Below are 21,061 nucleotides of genomic sequence, written 5' to 3'. Positions count from 1 at the left end.
GATTCCACGCAATGATAGTCACCGAATTTCTTTTATCATGTCATCGTATTTTCAATTTTGTCACCACATAATCCGCTTGGCAGCATGATGAGTGATTTCTATAAACAAAACCCTGAATTATTTGTTTTTTCCGAGGGAAACCAAAACAAAAGTTATCTCTCAGCCTATATAGCTCCTATTAATGGCAGCCAAAGGGGTAAAATGGAATTACAGTGACTGGTAATAATTGAAGTTCATGGGAAAGAGCATTGTCATCCTGTAGGTTCGAAAGTTACAGTACTAATTTGAGTCCTAAATAATACAGCGTTCATGGGCGTCGATGAGATGTAATTTGTGGGAGGATGGAGGGGATACAGGAACGTCGAAAGAGTGGGGGGGGGGGGGGTGTTATTATCCCCCTGTTTTTTGAAAAAAACAACAACAACATGATCCTTAAGGCAGTCGTGTCTTTTATACACTTTATACAATGTAATTACTTATTAAAGGCACTTTAAAGGTATTATAATTGTAGTGATCACAATTCTCGATAAATATGTGGATTCTTTTGAACTTGTTTCCAATAGTAAGGAAAGAAGGGAAGTTTTGACTTAGAGAAAGGCATTCAAGATAACAGAAGCCACGTGACGTTTATCGTACGCCCCCCCCCCTTTTTTTTTTGCTACTACAAATTTCAGGTTGATAATTATGGTCAATCGTATCTACTTCGTGAAGTTGGTGAGAAAGTAAGTTCAAGCAGCCTGACAACAACAAAATCACTGATCATGCAAAACTGAGCATCAAATGTAAATGTAAATTTCAAACGAATATTTGAAGATTTTTTTTTTTTAAATACAAAGACATAATGAAAAGCAAAGTATACCTAGGCTTACTTTTCCCGCCCTCGTGTGTATCAACCACCTGTTTTCCGCAAACTACCACTATACACCAACTTAAAAAAATAACACAATCAGTTATCATTGTCATTTTGTTGGCATTGGCATTTATCAATCCGATGCTATCACTTCCATATGTGATGACACTAATCAGACATAGGACAACAAACATAGGTCAACAATCAGACTACCTCGTTCAGATTACACAGATTCGTCGTATAGCTATACAAAAAAAAACTGTGTTTAGCTCTACGACGAGTAATGATTTTTTTTTCCCCAGTAAAAACGTCGTATAACGAAACATGGTATTACGAAACATTGTTAGCGAAACGGAGTTTTGATCATCGTTTCGAACGAAAACTCGATAAAGAACAAGGGCTCATCTTCTAAATGTGAACGGCGTATCTGATGTATATAACTGTGTGAATTATCTGGGTGGGTTATCGTGAAAGCGCGCTGCATTTGTCAACTGACCTCTTCACAATAGTTTCTATACATGCACTACTTGTTGTCTTCGAAACTGTTCACACGATTGTCTACGCCCATTTCGCTATACGATGATTCTTTATACGAAGTTCGTATAACTTTCCTGTAGTCTGAACGACTACGGTATTGCGTGCGACTCTGTTCCATCCGTTGTCATCATTAGGCATTCCATCTTTTCGACCTGGTTGTTCGTGATCATAAATTCTATCATCATCGGGCGAAGAGCAGCGATCTGTCCGAGGGTCCAACAGGGTAAGATCGGAATTTGATTTGATTTTTTTCTTCTCTTCATTATCGCTTTTTTCCATTTACTTTTCAATTGATTACAACATGAACATGGTTAAGCAATTAATACAAATAATACAAAGTGATGATTTAGAAGACAATTTTCGTTGTGGCTAATTTTTAGGGATGAAAGTTCGGTCTAAACCTGTACTTGGCAACCCTACTACGTCATGGAGTTTTGTCCGACATAGCAATAACTAATGTTTTGGTAAACACAATGATTAAATCAAATTAATGACGATACTCGGTGTGATTGTTTTAAGCGTTGAAAATGTAACACGCCAAAAGCAAGAGAGAAATGAAGCAAGTGGCCATTTATTTGAATGAACTCTCTTGACTCAGTACATAATATACTTAGGTTTGGTTAGCTAGATATTATTGGAGTTCATGTATATTGCGTTTGGAGCCCATGCATACATACACGGTTAAACATACTTTTTAGTGAAAAAACGTTCCTCAAATTTAGATGAAGATTGTTTGTCATGAAAGTAATCTGCACCCAAGAACCCCACTTTTCAAACTGTGACTACACGCAATGATAATGAGTAGGTTATTCGCCGGGAATTCTGACTTCAATAGTATAGTTCTTGAATGCAGGTTGACTGTTTTGGTTGATATATTCATGCAAAGGTATCTAAGATAGGAGGGCATGAAGTGTTCGTTATCGAATTCGGAAACGGGTATCCTCCATTCGACAGAACATTTATATTACTCTTACTAGGGGCGCATTTATCGGGGCTTGCCACTAGATATGTACATAATCGTACCCCACTATTGAACCCCACTATCATACCCCACTTTACGATCGTGATTTGCGGGATGTCGCGTTTATCGTCCCTTCACGATTAAAAATAAAGGCCTTGTGTCTGCCCAGCTGTTTTGACCCGGGAAGCAGACAGTTTCTCGGAGGTCAACTTCACACACATGCTTGTACACAACACCAGGGTGGTCCTATTTGTATGTGAGGTTCAAAACAGCTTTGCGTTTATCGATCTCTCAGAAACGTGATTCTGGCTGTATGTCACATACAAACACACCTTTTTGCGTCTTTAGATATGCCCATATCTAAAGCCCTTTTAAAAAAGGCTTTGCGTTTATCACCTTCTAAATTTGCCAGAAATTTAAAGACGTTTGAGAAACCTGATTCTAGCCAAAAATCTGGTCGATAAACGCAACCTAGAACTCTTATACTACGGAAATAATGTGTTAAAACCCTTTTAACATTTTATGGCAATCAAATTTATCCACATATCTTGGCAGTAGTATACTTTTCCGTGATTTGAAGAAATTCACACTGCGCATTTCTTTCTTTTTTTTGAAGATAAAAGGGTTGGAGCGAGAGGTGGGAGACTCCTACTGGGTATTCCAAATTAAGTGGTTGGAATTCAATTATCCAATTTCTTTGAAATGGTGCAGCTGGGTAAAAGGGTAAACTTTGAGCATAATGAATCACTGGATCCTTGTTACAGGGGCTGTGTTATTTACCCGCTTTACTTGATCACTGACACTATAGTATGCTTAGCATGGCTCTAATTAAAGATACTATGTCCCTTTTGCAGCCAACATCAAATTCTGTGAAACTTTGCAGGAATTATAAATATGTCATGTATGTCCTATCTGTGAAACGTTAGCAGTGTCCTAATATTCAAAATATGCAAGGAAACCTGTTTACTTGCTAGACTTCACTGTCAGACACTATTGAGTGAATGGCTGGCTTTTTTCTTCTTTGGTAATAATATCCATAACATGAGCTGTAAAGGGTACATGAGAATTTGTCTACATCGATAACCCACTTCTTGTACCAATGGCCGAAATAAAACTGATTGAATTTTTGCGCAGCATAAACGTATACTACAATTCGGTACAATGGTTTGAAAATCAGACTTTTTCTTACTGACAGTATAGCTCTTTAGTCGATTCGTCAACTAATAGTCGTTATTTTCCCCTCTTAAAGACATTGTTAAGCCTAAATTAGTAATATCTTTCATATGCCGTTGGAATTTAACCTTTTCATTTCTTTTGGCCTTTAATGTGAATGAAATAAATAAAATTAACTCATCACTTGATTAATGTTCTATGTAGATATTTTTTCTTTAATCAGAATACATCTTTAAGGAATTGCTCAATATAAATTTTGATGATCGATTTTCTCTCTCTTATTCCAATCTTCTTCTGCCTTTACCTCATCGCTCTCCGTCATTATGGTCAAATTCGGAAGAGGGGCGCGTTTTTCATCTATCCGCGACCGTAACCTTTGTCACTTCACCTCTGGTTATGTGATGTTCAATGGATTCCATGACATTTGCTCCGGCGACAATTGCTCCGCTGTAAATTTCATACACTAATCGAATGGCTAACTTCAACCCTGGATTCAACACTATACCCTACCCTAAACCTAACCCTAAACCTAACATAAAACCCTATTGAAACCCTAACCCTAACCCTACATCTTAGACGAAATAAAGCCCGGAGCAATTGTCGCAGGAGCAAATGTCGTGTCACCGTTCAATGCAATTTACAAAATAGGAGCGTCAATAATTCGCATTTGTTTGAACACAACAAAAAGACACGAAATGCGGTGTAAGGGTTTGGGATGGGAACATTTGAGAACAAAGAGCCAAAAAAAAAAGAAGGAATTAAGCCAAGCTACGTTGAATAAGTTTAGCACTGAAGTGCCATGACTAGAATGACAAGTTCAATATTTAAGTTTTTCTGGGCTCGATCGCCACGCTTCCTCGCATAACAACGCATTAGTGTTTAATTCAAAGCTCCACTTTAAATGTCATGTATCTTGTGCCCATATGAAGAAAAAAAATCTGGCCACGCGCCGATGAATATAGATGAAGAGTTCGTGACCTAAGCGAATTGCAGAAGTACATGTATTACAGTTGAATGTGATTTGGGTTTGGAAAGGTGCCAGAATAAACCTGTTGGACAGAACTGTCCTACGCATTATCAAAACTGACAAGGTGGTCATTAATCTACTCATGAAATGGTTTTCAAGATAATACGAACAAAATAGAACTTCTGCCTATTTCCTACAAATTTTCTCTTTGATCAAAATACTCCCAGAAAAACAAGTTCGTGATTTTTTTTGGGTAAAAAACAACTCAAAACATTCAATTTGTAAGACGTTCCAGGAAGATAATATAGGACCCACCTTTTAAAGCAACACTTCACAATATCAATGACTCATGATGACGGTATAATATAAAAACCGCGTGATTGTGTAGGATTCAGAAGAATAAGTGACTGTTTGCTCCATCTTAAATAAGGTTGATCATCCTGATACCAAGAAATAGCGGATCTTGGCTCGGGGTCGCTATCACCTCAGTATGACATGTTGTTCATCCTTTAAGAAATACAAGGTGACGAATTTATTGACCCAATCACAAATCAGATTAGTGCTGGTAGTATCCGGTTATCTGCAGTTGCTGTCCTTTTTTTTTCTTATTCATCATGTTCATGGAGTTTAAGGGTAGATACTTTATACACTGTTGGTCATAATGGTGGAATAATTATTTTTACCCCAGTTTAGGGAAGGATTTTAAAAAATTATTTATTTCTAATAGATCTAGATAATGGCATACATTCTCAGATTTTATTAAATATTGATTTGCGAGTGTTTCTTTTGCATGACTGCTAAATCATATTTGTGCTACTATGCTAATCAGCTAGGGAACCTACGTCCTTAAATCATAATTGACAGTAATGAGGATTAATGCCTCACAAAAGGGCACTTATATAGCTGATCGACACGATTTTTATCCTGGGGCCTCACAGTAACGAGGCCATTGCTTAGCCCCTGAATCATGACTGTACGCAGTGTTTGCTAGGGTACGCGGCCGCCCCCACAAATCCCCCAAAACGGAGAAAATGCAATAAATTGTCAAAAATTCATTGCAATTTCCCCCCGCCCCCAACAGGAAAATTTCTCTGTGTGGCCATGCCTTGAACCATAATGCATGGCCCTACAGAGGAATTTTTCCTGTTGGGGGCCGGGGGAAAATGCAATGAATTTTTGACAATTTATTGCATTTTCTTCGTTTTGGGAGATTTGTGGAAGGGGCCGCGTACCCTAGCAAACACTGCGTACAGTCATGATTCAGGGGCTAAGCAATGGCCTCGTTACTGTGAGGCCCCAGGATAAAAATCGTGTCGATCAGCTATATATCAGTGCCCTTTTGTGAGGCATTAATCCTCATTACTGTCAATCATGACTTAAGGACGTAGGTCCCTTAGCTGATTAGCATAGTAACACACATATGATGAAGCAGTCACGCAAAACAAATACTCGCAAATTAGTATTCAATAAAATCTGAGAATGTATGCCATTATCTAGGCTATTAGAAATAAATCATTTTTAAAAATCCTTCCCTAAACTGGGGTAAAAATAAATATTCCACCTTTATGACCAACAGTGTATAAAGCCGAAGCAAATTCATATGTTGTTAATTTTTGAAGAAGAATCTACCAGCAGCTTTGCCTTTTTCAGCGGGACAACGATATACTTTCAGGTTTTTTTACACGATATAACTTTGATGTCTAGTCTGAGTGAAGCTGTCTAATATACTTATTTGAGTTGTAAGTACTTTCGTATAGTGACTGAGTAGTGAATCTGAATCCTGAATTATTTCCGTCATTACTTCCGCCATTAAAATTAGTTTTCTTCAGTAATAATTCTTCTGTATTTCAATTATTTGAAAATTTAGCAGAAGAATTAGTTTGAGAATATTTTGAAAACACTTTTGAACGTAGTAACCATGCTTTTTAAGTGATATCCTACCTTATACTAGGTAATTGAATTCATCTCTCTCTCTCTCTCCCTCTCTCTCTCTCTCTCTCCCCTATGTCGTTTGGTCTCTATGCTTTACTACTCCAACATTCTCTTAATACTCTTTCTCTCTCTCTCTTTTCCTCCTCTATTGCCACTATACGTCTTTCCCCGTTCTCATTATAAATTCTCCCACCCCCTCTCTCTCTCTCTCTCTCTCTCCCCCCCTCTCTCTCTCTCCTTCTCTCTCTCTCTATCTATCTATCTCTTTTCGTATAATGTCACTCTCAAACAAAGGAAAGGCATCATGGCTCTTGACATCTACACCACACTATCCATCGTCACCACCATCCTCATCTTATCGTGTCATGGTCGTGAGCTCACCAAACGCCAGGCCGAGGAAGACGCCTCGGCATCGACGACCACGGGTCCGATCAAGTCCTTCAAGCGGTTCAACGTGACCGAGAACGAGGCCGAGAAAGAGGAACTACCGTCCGGCTTCGGCGACTACAACTTCGCCGGATACGAAAACGACGATATCGTGGAAAGACACAACTTGCTTCGACGACGACCAGCGGCAAGGAACGACTTTGAAAGGAACGATCCCAATGCGATTACGTCTTCAGATATGGAGCACATGGTGAGCTGTCATTTTCTACGATTTTTCTCTTTTCTAAAAAAGATTTGTGCATTTAGCCTACTTTATGTATTCTTTCTATCTTCTTCCTGTAGTTTCTCTCACAAATTGTTTAAAGCACTATTCTATTTGACGTTTTGGAAACTTTCTCCTTTTGTTTGTGCTGAAGTAGTGAATTCGTGTATTGGAAATGAGAGATGTGTCTATTTTTTTTTTGGGGTAAATGTTTGCAAAATCGCAATTGATTGAATTCTTTTTTAATTGTGTGTGTTTGTGGGGGGGGGGGTGGTCTGTAGGTGTTGTATACCTTCGTAAATTTACTGCCAAAATTAATTAAACTGATTTGGGGTCATTATTTTCACTGTGAAGAAAAGAGAGAAAGTGGGAAAGGTAAATACTGTAAGATAGAGAGAAGAAAAAGAGATTGAGAAAGAGACAAAATGGAGATAAAGAGGGATAGAGGGAGAGATAAAGAGAGAGAGAGAGAGAGAGATAAAGAGAGAGAGAGAGAGAGAGAGAGAGAGAGAGAGAGAGAGAGGGGGAGAGAACGGGGGAATAACGTATAATATTATCTGCGTAAATGATTTAGTAATCTTGTCTTAAAATATTAGATTCTCATTTGGAATAGCATAACGGATTTTAGTTTTAAAAACGGGTACAAAATAAAAAGAGGCTCATAAGGGGGGAAAAAGAAGTGAAGCGGGTAAAATCTTAGCTATGTCTTTACAAAGTTTTCAAAAATAAGGATTGTATGATGACGATTACGCTGAACCTCCACAACTTTTGCAAATGCTGTAACTCTCCAATTTGTCTAAATAACACTGCAGTTCCTGTCTGACCAATCAATGGTCTACACGATCAAATCTCACAAAATATTAAATGATATTGAGATGATGATGGCAGTATAATGCCATAGGCACTAGAGGAAACTTAGCGGGATGACTTCACGACAGAGGACGCATAAAACCGAGTCGTTCATTATTCGGAGAAGGGCAGATATAACAATCTTCTTCAACCCCTAAAAGCAATGATCGGTTCTATTATCCGACAACTATCATATGCCCATGTTGTCTATGGGCGGCACAAAGATCTATACAATTGAGGGGGTGCAAATGTTGCCCCGATACAGAATAGTAATTTGTGTCGTGCGCCAGGATCTTAAAAATGGAGGGGGCGCAAATTTGTACCGATCCAGAATAGGAATTTGTGTCGTTTTATCCCCCATCAACAAAGAAAGTCGGTAAATTAGACCCGATTATCATTAAACATTAAAAACGATTAATGCAACTAGTTTCGAAAAATAAACTTTTTTATAAATGATTTTTGTAATTTATTCTAATTTAATCTGTTGATGCATACAGACTTGGGATGAGGATCTGGCCTACATGGCTATGGGGTGGGCCAGGTACTGCAATTTTGCTCACGGCCAACCCGAGAACGTCTCCCCATACAGTACAATAGGCCAGAACCTCTGGGCCTATACAGGGAACTCGAGAACACCACTTTCTGGAGCCGATGCGACACAGGACTGGTACGATGAGGTGACTGATTACAACTACCAACCTGGCTCCGGTGGTTCCTGCGGCCGAGTGTGCGGTCACTATACACAGGTACATCTTCAAAGACCTCTTGAAACTTTTTATTTGTTTTATATATTTTTTAAATCATTAACATGATTCGTTAATTGTCGATAAGCAACTGAAATCCTTACATTTGATTGACTATGAGCAGAATTTGCCACAAATCTGCTGCAGTTATTATTAATAACAAGATTTATGAAACAGGACCCAGATCCATTTGCCCTCTTCTATCATTCTACCCAGTAGCATTTCTAGAAAGGAGCTTGCCGGGGGACTCAAACCCTCCATCCCCATTTTCCTTGTTTATAAATGAATTTAAGCGAGGCCCATGTAAAAAAAAAATGAATACAAGAACAGTCTAGGCCCCCCCCCCCCCCATCTCTCAAAAATAAAAATGTATATATTCTGATAGAACAGCGCCTGTTTCCACCAGCCTCTCGCTAAGGGGGCATTTGGAGTAGTGTGTGGGGGTGATACACTTCCTAAAAGTTCAGTCGGTATTTACTTGCTTGTTGGAAAAAAAGGGTCACCCTTCACATATCCGCAACAATTTTTCAAAAACAAAAGAAAATAGGACTGCTGATATACATATTTTTTTTAGAATGGCTTGTTGGCTAACGATTCTGGAGACACTATTTCTTTCTTTTGTTCCTACTTACACTTATTTTCGAACCATAGAATCGTTTCCATCTCGGTAGCAGTTAAAAAATATTCTTGTTTTTAATGTTACCACCTTTTAGTAGCTCTCAAATTTCTTTCTGTCCGTTTCTTTGTCATTTTTTTCTCCATTTCGTTTCTCCTTTTCAACAAACCAGAACCAGGTAGTCCTTTAATGAATACATCCATCTCTCTCTTTCTCCCCCTGCCCCTTCTTCTGTACTCTTATAGTCATGTATTTCACCTTACTTAATCATTGATGGGAGCCCTAAGTTCGTGACCCCCCTGTTTTTGGTACTGTCTCTTTTGTGTGTGCTTGGCACAGAATTGTCGGACAACTGTTACCCCCCCCCCCCCTCCCGCCAGAGAATTCGTGATCCGAAATTTATGATTTGATCATTCCTGTCACGAAGTCACATTCCACAATTTTACTTTCTCTGTCGAGAATGAAACGAATCTTTTAATACAATATGAAGCGACTGGTGTAAGTGTTTATCACAAATTATAAACATGTTTTCTTCACACAGGTGGTATGGGCCGCTACCAACAAGGTTGGTTGTGGACGGATGTTCTGTCCCTCTCTTGGTAGCACGGGACTTAGAGACGCATGGTATGTCGTTTGCAACTATGCCCCTGGGTAAGTACAATGTTGCTTTGTATATAGGCTCGTTCAGAGATGACGCGGCATATACCCAGGTTGAAACTGGCAAATGGGGTTTAACGTCTTGCCAAAGGACGTTAGTACCCGGCTGGGATTTGAACCCTAAACCTTTGTATTAAGAATCAATTGAATGAACCACTGAACCACTGAACCACAACACTGCATCCTCCTGAATATCTAGAATGACTGATTGGTTGCCTGATTGATAGAATGATCATTATTTGATTAACTGATTGATGAATAAATTACTTTTTTAATTAAGTAGTTGATTAACTAATTGATTAATTGGTTCATCAATCGACCAATCAATTGGTTGAACAATTGGTTGGACAAATGAATGATTAGATGTTTGGTTAATTTATTGGTTACTTAACTCTATATTAAGAACCAAAATGTTTTACATCAATGTTTCCAAATACCTATGAGGTGGATCCTACTCATGCATTTAAAAATGAACTAAAATCAAAGACAATTACGTTATACATCACAAAGATCAATTGTTTACAATTTTAATATAAGATAAGATAAGATCAGATAAAATATTTATTCGTCTTTCTTTCAAACGTCACATAGAGCATAACATTAAATCATTACACATTATGATAAGAAATATAACCATACTTGCTATATATAATTCGGTAGTGTTTAAGTTTAACACCATATCATGTTCTATAATTGCAGTAATTGTCCTGATTTGAAAGTGACATAGTACTATAAATCAGTATAATGTTATAATCAACTTATGTTTATACTATTATTCCAATTTAGAGGAAACTATCAAGGTGTCCAACCATATGCTATCGGAGAACCCTGTACTAGTTGTGCCAGCGGGTCGGGGCAATGCTATAATGGGCAATGCAGTAAGATCTTCGTTTTTCAAAATGTTTATATATTTTTTTATTTTCATACTCATGAAAACATGAAGAATAATGGTTCATTAGTTGTTTGAAATCATCAAATGTTGAAACTCTGAAATATTGAAGTAATACAAATTTTCTTAGATACAAAAGAGGGCTGCAAACATATCAAGCTTCAAATTTACTTGGTAGCCTTCCTATATCGCAGTTATGTTTGTTATGGATTCAGCATGTTAATTTTATTTCACACGTTCTAAGTAGGCCTCTATACTATACACAAAAAATGTATAAAATATATAATTATCATGATCCTGGAAATGCATGTTTACATAATGGAAAAAGAATATGCTCAAAGATTGCGCTGTGTGATAAAGTACTTCGTGATTTCTGATATAATCGAATGATGATTAAGACATCTTTGGAGTTTTCTAGAGGAATAATAATGCCCCCAGTACTTGCAAACCTACATAGTGATGAATACAAAACATAATACTCTTCAGGAATTAAAAAAATTTATCAAATCTAAATGCTGAGGCATAACACAAATCATTTATCTCTTTCCAAACTCAGGGTCATGTGCAGAACATAACGACGTTTGTGGTGAGTGGAAATATCTTATTTCCTATCATTTATTTCAAACTCATTTTCCATTTTAAAAAATGCTTAGTTACAAGAATAATGCTCTTTTGTCATGACGGGGTATCACAATTAATTTACTTGAATGTTTGTATGTCCTTTGATTTCGTTTCTTCTATTTCCATCTCCTCTTCTTCAACTCTCTACAAAAAAATTAAATGATGCTTAGGGAAGAAAATATCCAGCCAAATTTGACAGATCTATGATCATATTAGAGGAGTTGTTTGGCGGTTCAAATATACAGGCAAATGTTCACCTCGACCTCGTTTTATATTTATCCTAATCTTCTGATTTTCCATTCTCCTCCTTCATATTATTTCCTCCTTTTGCTTCTTCTTCTCCTTCTTCTTTGCCTTCTTCTATTTTCTCTTTATTCTTTCTCCCTTCTTCTTTAACTCCTCCTCCATGCATTCTCGTTGTTTCTTTATTTCTTTATTTTTTCCTTCTTCTTATTTTCCTTTCTTTTTTCTTCTTCTTCTTCCTCTTTTACCTTCTTCTCCTTCTTCTTCTTCTTTCCTCCTCCACCCTTTTTTTCGTCACATCCTCCTCATTAATCTCCCTTTTTTTTCTTCTTCTTCCTCTTTTCCTCCTGAACCTGCTTCTTCATCATCATCCTTCTCCTCCATCTCCTTCTACCATGAGTAGAGTGTTCCCTAGATTCATGTGAGAACTGCGGTGTTGTGGACCGATCAACGTGTACCTGTAACTGCCCTGATGGTTTCTTTGGAACTACCTGTCAAGGTAAGAATAAGTCAAGTTTGTCGAAAATATATTTTTTTAAACATCATGAATAGTATCGGCACCCACCCACATTTAATTGTTTTAATCATTTCCCTCTTATTTGCTATTTCACACGAATGTTGTCCAATTCATGTCATACATGTATATGACCTTAGTGACGAAACATGAACAAAAATCTTCTCTGTCATGAATATTTAAAAAAGGATGAGATATAATAAAAAATCATTCTGTCAAAAAATTACCATTTTTGTAAGTTTTCACTTTCTTTCCTTTTTGTATCTCCCGGAACAATATCTTCCAAGAAAAGTGGCCCGATGAACATTTATTATTTGAAAGATAAATACGATTACGCTATGTTAGAAACCAATACCGACATAGTGCATAATCATGAACGACCAATGTCACGTTTGGAGCCAGGTCCTAATAATTCTAATTAAAACATTGGTGATGAGTATCATATCAACGATAATATGGGTGATAGGTTTCTTTTATAGTTTCCGATTGACGCCTAATTCATTAAACAATACGAAGCTTCATGGTTGTTTCCATACTTTCATCAACGTTGTTATGTCTATAGAGTTAGACTTCATGTTGTGTTCGTCGATTGCTATTTCATTGAATATTTATTCATTACATAAATCTATTATTGAATTATTGATAATTACATTTTTTCTTACCTGTATATATATAACAGAGCGATGTGTGGATACATCCAGCCGGTGCTATAATACATGGTGGCCCCAGTTCTGTGCCGATTACCCGCAGGTTAGGGAGGGGTGCCCTCAGATGTGCGGCATATGCAGTAAGTCCCCTAGACACTCTCTCAATATACATGAGTGGAAATCCATTCTTTGAGGGGTGGTATTCGGGATGAGTTTGTTTTAGGGGCGGAAATCAACGTTCAAAATAATGGAATCAACTCTCGGAAGAGGAAGTCAAATCATTACTTTGGTGTGGATTCCATTGTAATTTGAGTGGATTGAACCCCATAAGCGAAATGAACTCTAGTACCGCTCCTAAAAGGGTGGAGACCCATTCCCCGGCATTAAGAGAGCGGTCTTTTGATTCGTTTAACCAGTCAATGGGTGTGCGAAAAGAAGGTGCTGGACCTCTTTGGTTTCCTCCCTCTCCATCTGAAGAAGATAAAATAGAGAGAAAGTGAATTTAATTAATGAGGAAAAAAAATCGTTGATACTGTGAAGATAAACATGACATGTTTTTTGTTGTTGTATATTTTACTGACATGATTGTGAATCTAATTTATGGATGAAATGGGGAAGAATACAACAACAAAAATCTCTCTCTCTCTCTCTCTATTTTTTTAGAAACTTTGAAATAAGGGGGGGGGGGTGTTATTTTGACTTAAAGTATAACGAATTCAAATCATATACGAATGGATTGCTTTCGCTATCAAGTACCCATGGTAAAAACTGGAAGTAATTCCATATCCATTTTCTTGTCGACAATCAAATAATCTTAATCAAATAATCTAGCTTATCATAACGTTTTGGATGATTATTCAACATCGTATCCGGACACCTACCCCCTGGACATCCACCCCGGACAATTCCCCCACGACAACTACCCCTAGGACAAGTACCCCCCCCCCCCCCGGATATCTACCCGGACAACTACCCCCTGGATAACTACCCCCTAGGATAGTTGTCCTAGAGGATGGTTGTCGTAGGGGGTAGTTGTCCGGGAGGTAGATGCCCGGGGTAGTTGTCCTAGGGGGTAGTTGTCCTAAGGGGTAGTTGTCTGGGGTAGTTGTCCGGGGTAGTTGTCCGGGGGTAGTTGTCCTAGGGGGTAGTTGACTGGGGTGGTTATCCGGGGTGGATGTCCAGGGGTAGGTGTCCTAGAACCATTCAACATATCTAAAAGGCACCTTTAACATGGCTATTCACATAATTCCTTCCTGGTAATTCCAAGTAAACTGCAGAGGCGGTGCTCCCCCGAGCAAGGGGGTACAGTGACCCCCCCCCCCCCCACACATACACGTAAACACTTTATACAGTATCCCAACAGTGCCTCTTTTACGTAGGAAAACGAGTGTATACAGATGTCTGAAATTGTCTAATTTTTTAATTTTTAGATACCTTTTGTAGATGCCCCCTTTTTTCAGACAGTGCATATTTTTAGTGCCCCACCCCCACTACTTTGAAATACACTACGCAGCCACTGGTAATATGAAACGTGATTCCATCCTCACTTCATATCTCACAAACGTAATTGATCTCTAGTAATGTGGTTGACATTAATGACCTACATTTCCTCATTTTAGTTTCACATTTCTCTTTTTGTCAGCGAGTTATAATCACACACAGTATAATTATAGCAGATAGGTTAAAGAATGACATGGAATTTTAGGCTAGTAGATGACTACATAGATGTCCTTTTTAGTTTAAAAAGCGTGCAATTTCCTTAATGGCACAAAAACTGTACATTTCGTTTTGCATGAGATGATTGACATCGTTTGTGGTGTTGATTTTACAGTTATTCATTCAGATCATTTATATTATTTGTATGTTTCTTGATTTTCATCTCTAAAATTAATCACAATCATGATAAAGGGATTAACGTAAAATTATATTCTATTCATTATAATTCATTTATTCAATGAATAAATTCTGTTTACCCCTCAATAATGACACGCAAACCTTGTCATCTTCAATGCATTTTCCAACAGATGCCGCAGACCCGGACTTCGTTTGCCGTAAGTAGACTCAGTAGTCGTTACAGAAAATTGTTCTAAGAATTACTGAATCATCAAGCTATTATGAATAGTTTGTTGACACTGCTCCACATGCCCGACCAACAGATGACAAGCTGAAAAACAGATAACCGCAGGACCTTATAATATATTAATGATAATAAGAACGTAAGAAAACCATAACATTTCCCGCGAAATTAATAGATGTCTGAGCAGTAGTGTTGTTGAATTTGTTTTATGAAGTGATTTTTATCTCTGTAGATTCGTTAATTTTCTCGGAAAGAGAACTTTTATGAAAATAATTATTAGGAAAACAATAGAAAGTATTAAAGTAAAGCTGAAAAACAGAAAACCGCAGGACCTTATAATACATTAATGATAATAAGAACGTAAGCACACAATACATTTCCCGTGAAATGAATACATGACTAAGCACAAGTATTGTAGAATTTTGTTTCAGGAAGTGATTTTTATCTCTGTAGGTTTGTTAAATTTCTCGGAAAGAGAACCATTAAAAGTAATGGTACTCATTCAAACAGAATTGCCAATACGCCTTACAAAGATTTCGCAACGCGATTAATTGTTGTACATGCAATATACAGGTCATAATTAAATTATTCATACCCCTTGTAAATGTTTTTTGTTGTCCTTCGTAACTCAAGAATGAAAGGTGGACTGGTTGCATTTGGGCCGCTGTATAATAATTTTAGATGTAAGCTTCTCAAAAAACATAAATCGGGGAAATCATTTTTCTTTACAGACTGATTTAGTTATTAACTGTAACTAAACTAATAAAGATCCATCAAAATCAAATTATATTACGGAAATGTGACATACTCGTAGGCAGATAAAGGAAGTCCAAAGTTTCATGTGCACCTTAAATTACCAAGTATAATGAATTTGAAAACATATAATTGAAAGTATTATTCTCTTTTACATTAAGTCTAATCCAAGCTATAAACTAAGTAAATATTTCTTGCATAAAAATCTTTGATGTGGTCAGTATTTCAACAATACACTTTTGACTTGTCAGATTTAGGAATTGTGGTAAAGTTCTAAGTTAGAGCCTTTTCCTGCAGACTGGTTTTTACTTTATTTTCTTTCTTTCTGGCTGAAGGTCCCGGTCCAGAACCACCTGTTCAACCCCCGGTTCAACCTACCAGACCAGAAGTATGCGACACGAAATTCACAGCGGCCGCATACATCGGGGGAGTTCTTCACCTTTTCAGGGTACAAACAAAACTAACCGAATTTTACTTTAAAAAACAACAAAACGATTACGAAACTAGCCAACAAAAAAGAAAATCACAAATACACTATTTTGTATATAACACGGTCGCAAAGACATCCGAAAGATAATACTGAGGCATTTGCAATAGCCTTGTCCGTCAATTTTTAGATATGAAATCTTATTCGAAAGTGATTCGAAAATGATTTCTATACAATAGGGTAGTGATGATAGTGACATTGTTATCAAGTTGATTACTCGCAAGTCTTTCCGATTGTTTTACAAGATGAGGGATTTTTAAAGTACCAATATTTGGGCAATTATCATCTCATCACGGGCATCAATGATGTCATTTTCTAAAGTTCGTAGGATTTTTTTTGACAAAGCACATTTTCTCTTTGGAAGTGTGTCCTAAATAGAATGAGAATGAGAGAAGTTGATATGCAGGCAAGAGACGTGAAAGTACAGCCCCCTGGAGAAGTTGTGCCCGTATGTTTATGATAATAGGCAATTCCATTCGGTTAGAAATATATATCGACAATGATTATGCAAGAGTGGTTTATGTTGTTACAATAAATATCTCTATTATGATTGTATTATAATTGTCTTAACATCAAACAATCGTTTTGATAGCAACTTTAAAAAGATGATGATGAAATAATATGTTAGTAATAATATTAATGACAATATTGGATATTTTTATAGCGCACATATCCACCATGCAAGGTGTTCAAAGCGCTCTAATATTACACAGTAAGTTAGGAATTCCTTCCTACTGGTACCCATTTAACACCTGGGTGGAGAGTGGCAAACGTAGATCAATATTCCGAGTATAAAATTTTAAGTCGCCATTTTAAACGTAGACATAAGTAGAGGAATAAAGGAGATGTGGTTTTTTTTTAAACCACAATGAATAGTATGTTGTTGAAATTCTTTTGAGGTTAACCCATTCCATAGTCATGTGCAACTTGAAGAAACTAATGCTTATATTCTTCCCATGTATCTTATGAGCTATACCATGTTATAGGGAAACTTAAAGGGATCCGGTAACTTTGTCTCAGATTCTGAAACAAAATTCTGGATTTAGCTCATGATGCAATGATAATCATAAACCTTTAGGTCAGTCAGGAACCCCATGACTTTTACAAGCCGATCGCCTGTCTGATTATCAAGATATTTATGATTGGAATTACAAATTTTGAAAACCGTTCACCTGACGGTTTTCATAACACTACAGTCTATTGGGGAAAACGAGTATGGTAAAACCGGTCACTCAAAGATTTTTACTTTTTTGAGGCACTTCTTGATCATTTTAAAGCGCAATTTTTTTAGGGCTTCAATATTACACCATATCACAGACACTGATAACACGTAGGGCCGTGTATCTCAGATTTAACATTGTTAAACGATCCCTTTAACGGTAATGCTCGTAACATTGAAGCATTACTATGTTCTAAAAATAAAGTCAATGTTCTCATTGGCTTTAGAATGACAGAGTTTGGCGAGTTCGAACCAACGGCGAGTTACTCTCACCGGTAGCTGGGGATCTGGCCACTGATTTCTTCTCAGGTCTGCCCAGCAAAGTCAGCGCCGCCTATGAGCTCTCATCGGGAGAAGCGGTCTTTGCCAGAGGTAAGGTCTCAAGGAAGTTGTTGGGGTTGGGCCTAGTTGGGGCGAGGATTCCGGAGATAAAAAAGAGACCTGTGACTCTCAAAGAATAAGGGCTGACAATACGACACGTTTGAAGTAGTGACAATTTTGATCGATAATAACGGAAACGTTAGTACTTCAGCAAACTGACGTGTGAATTTTATGGTTGAAAGATTAACGTTTAAACAATTTAACTTCTTTAAACAATCAATCAATTATTTGAGGAAGTATTTTGTTTTACTTTGGACAAATCGGATTCAAGGAAGTTGTGCTTTTCAGTAACTGATTCACGACAGAATAATATCCTTAAACCTGTTATTTTATAGCGCCATATTCTGCAAAGAGTCGTTAGGTGCACGTGCTGGCTATAAAGGCCTATCCGAACTTTACATTGTCTTTTTGACAATGAGGGCAATTAAGGCACCAAACCCCAAAATGTCTCTGGTCTATTACCTGCCCGACCTGAGTAGCATAATGACAATAGCCATATTTTAAAGAGTGTGGCAGTTCTTCACATCTTCCATCCATCCCTTGTTCTTATGTTCTTCAGGGAAAAAGCTCTTCACGTACAGAGGCACTGAGCGATCCGCACGGGATGTCCTTCCCAAAGGCATTCCTAAAGGACCCACAGGTGCTTTACACATCACCTGGGAAAGGAATACCTACTTCTTTAAAGGTTCAAAAGTGTACCTGTACAACGAAGCAACAGGGCTGGACAGCAGTTACCCTAGACCCATCTCGGAGGTTTTCCCCGACGTCCCGACCAAACTAACTAATGCATTCTCAGATGCGAGCGGTAAGAAGCTATTTTTATTCATCTTGATATTATTATATTAATAATCTATTGCCTGCCACCACTACAGTTATATTATTGTAAGGCGTGTAGGAAATAGAGGAAGTCAATGAAAAAAAAATACATTTGAAAAAGAAAAAGTGGAATAATTAGAAATGGAGAGTCCGCTGAAAAACAGAGCTTGTGAATTGTAAACCCTCTCAGATAATAATAACTGAGAAAAGGTAGTGTACATAAACAGACAACATGAAAAGGATTGTGGCCAACAAAGACAACATTCACAGAAACACGTGATGACTGGAAACGACGTAAAGGTATAAATTATATGACGAAGAAAGAACATTTGAGGGAAGTGAAAAAAAGGATGAAAAGTGGGCTGCATAGTAGTTGGAATTTATTTTGTTACACCGCCAACTAATAATTTACTTCGCTTCTTTTCGTATAGGTAACCAGTATTTTGTCCGGTCAAAGAAGGTTTTCAAGATCAGCTATGGCCAGCAATCTGTGGACAATGGGTACCCCAAGTTCCTGACTGAGACCTTCATTAACATTTGCGCGCAGTAAACTTTACATAAAATAAATAACAGTTCACATCTTCAGTAACTTCAGAAACTGATAATTATACATGTATATATTTTGTAAAGCTATTGATATTTGTGACAAAGAAACTAACCAACATCTATTTATATCGTTATGTTTATCTATTGTTAATATTTAGTAAATAATTCACATGGACAATTAGAATGTTTATTTAAGAAAATGATATGAGAGTCATTCATAATCATTAACACGCTTATCTCTTTTATCGGATTTGTTCCGATATATTTCAACTCAGTACACAAAACTGAATTTCTACGTGTATAGTGGTAAATATTTGTCATTTATAATTTTACATGAAGACTGCTAAATTATGCAATTTAAGGAAACGAAACGAAACGAAAATCAATATCATATATGATTATTATTTTGTCATCACCATAACGTATATATTTAAAAAAAATTATATTTACGTTCTTTGTAAATTATGTGTGAGCCTTTATTTTACATGTGATCGAAACAAATATCCATGTTGAACGTACATTGGACAAATAAATACAATGAATGAATAATATAAATTATATTTTAACATTTTGCACAAAAGATGTATTCGTGCAACGTTATGATGATAAGTACAAAACATAAAATATGTTTTATTGCAATTATACTTGACTCTATCGCATTGTTTCATAATTGTTGATTACTAGAGAATTATATGCAAAAATGTATGTCATAAAACACAACTAATGTAAAATGTGAAGAGACGGACTAGGTATGAAATTAAAATTGCCGGTATTTAGGACATTCACCATCAATCTGAAAAGTATCACAGAAACTTTCGGTTATTAAGATAGGCTTTTTAATTTTTTTCTTATTATAGTCAATCTTGAGACAAAGTTGCAAAAAAAAACATGCATAAAGTTTAACATAATTGCAAATCAGGTGTAACGTTTTTGTAATATATACTTCCTGGTTAAAATGATAAACACTTATTATTTAGCCAGTACATATGATATATATATATATATGAAATATATAACAAGGAATAATCTTAAATTTGACATGTCTTGTTGACATTATAATATTCAAATAACAATTCATTTAATTGATGAGTGGCTTGTTAACCAACACAGTTAAAACTATAATTGAAATACGGATAATGTATTAAAGTTTTCATTCATATCTGTTATATTACAGCAAATGTTGTGTATGATATGTATTTAGAGTCACCTTTTTTTAATAAAAAGGGGGATATAGATTGAATCGCTCATAATGCTATGTGATCCATAAGAGACAGCATGTGTTATAGGATGCAGCTGAAATGGATTACCCGTGTACTTGTCTCAAACTATATCACGTTTCTTTGTTGTTTTGAACAGTTAAGGTTTCACATGAACGATAATTGTTATTAAAAATGCATGTAATAAAGACCACGAGGAAGTACAAGGAATAATAGCTGTTTGGTCCAACTTGTATTTATTCACAGTGTTTTCTTTATGCTGAGACACACTCCTGACTCATTTAGTCATCGAAAACAAATAAACGAATATCATTTTGCTAAATGATCATGATACTTATTGCAGAAAACCCACCATTTTTTCTCCAGATTTGGCGATCCTCTATTTAGAATATTTTTAAAAAGTTGTAATGAATAGAATGCCGAAGTGCAAACGTAATATTTGCTGGTCATCCGGGTTTTACTGGTTCTAAACAACAAAGCCTGCGCATGATGTTTAGCGCGAAATCATTCAAGCAGCCGAGCCCTGGATCAAGGCAAATTTTTTAACCAACAAAAACTGTTTAGAATGACGTCATACTTCGAAAGTCGATACTCCCATGACCTTACCGCAACCCCATTCAAAGCCAAATCAAATATGAATAGGTGGTATGTGGTTGCTAAGAACGTTTGACGCCATTTTGTCCTTATTCACTGACACTATAGGCAGATCAAATTCTA

The 21,061-nt window shown here is 36.8% G+C and overlaps 1 protein-coding gene and 1 long non-coding RNA gene across 2 annotated transcripts; one reads left to right on the top strand and one right to left on the bottom strand.

The window, feature by feature from the left end:
- Positions 1-1,506: 1,506 nt before the first annotated feature.
- LOC575786 lies at positions 1,507-20,559 on the top strand. Its single transcript, XM_030984619.1, has 13 exons — positions 1,507-1,610; positions 6,715-7,057; positions 8,416-8,664; positions 9,819-9,928; positions 10,721-10,812; positions 11,380-11,409; positions 12,091-12,186; positions 12,881-12,988; positions 14,873-14,899; positions 16,014-16,126; positions 17,612-17,756; positions 18,325-18,570; positions 19,013-20,559. Exons 2-13 carry the CDS (start codon positions 6,725-6,727, stop codon positions 19,129-19,131), a joined length of 1,668 nt encoding a protein of 555 aa, XP_030840479.1. The 5' UTR covers positions 1,507-1,610; positions 6,715-6,724; the 3' UTR covers positions 19,132-20,559.
- On the bottom strand, positions 10,468-13,346 carry LOC115923596. The gene is made up of 2 exons (XR_004063986.1): positions 12,864-13,346; positions 10,468-12,178 (listed from the first exon to the last, which is right to left on the bottom strand). It is a non-coding gene; the product is annotated as an uncharacterized LOC115923596 (long non-coding RNA).
- Positions 20,560-21,061: the final 502 nt, after the last annotated feature.

The sequence above is a fragment of the Strongylocentrotus purpuratus genome, unplaced genomic scaffold, assembly GCF_000002235.5.
Source record: "Strongylocentrotus purpuratus isolate Spur 01 unplaced genomic scaffold, Spur_5.0 spur5_scaffold_14, whole genome shotgun sequence".
In the NCBI taxonomy this organism is placed as follows: domain Eukaryota; kingdom Metazoa; phylum Echinodermata; class Echinoidea; order Camarodonta; family Strongylocentrotidae; genus Strongylocentrotus; species Strongylocentrotus purpuratus.
This window is presented reverse-complemented; position numbering and strand designations above follow the sequence as displayed.

Excerpts from the sequence above, each read along its gene's own strand:
- LOC575786 (XM_030984619.1), top strand. The coding sequence starts at position 6,725 with ATGGCTCTTGACATCTACACCACACTATCCATCGTCACCACCATCCTC. Across the intron at positions 8,665-9,818 it reads TGTGCGGTCACTATACACAG|GTGGTATGGGCCGCTACCAA; the intron begins GTACATCTTCAA and ends TTCTTCACACAG. Across the intron at positions 12,187-12,880 it reads CTTTGGAACTACCTGTCAAG|AGCGATGTGTGGATACATCC; the intron begins GTAAGAATAAGT and ends TATATATAACAG.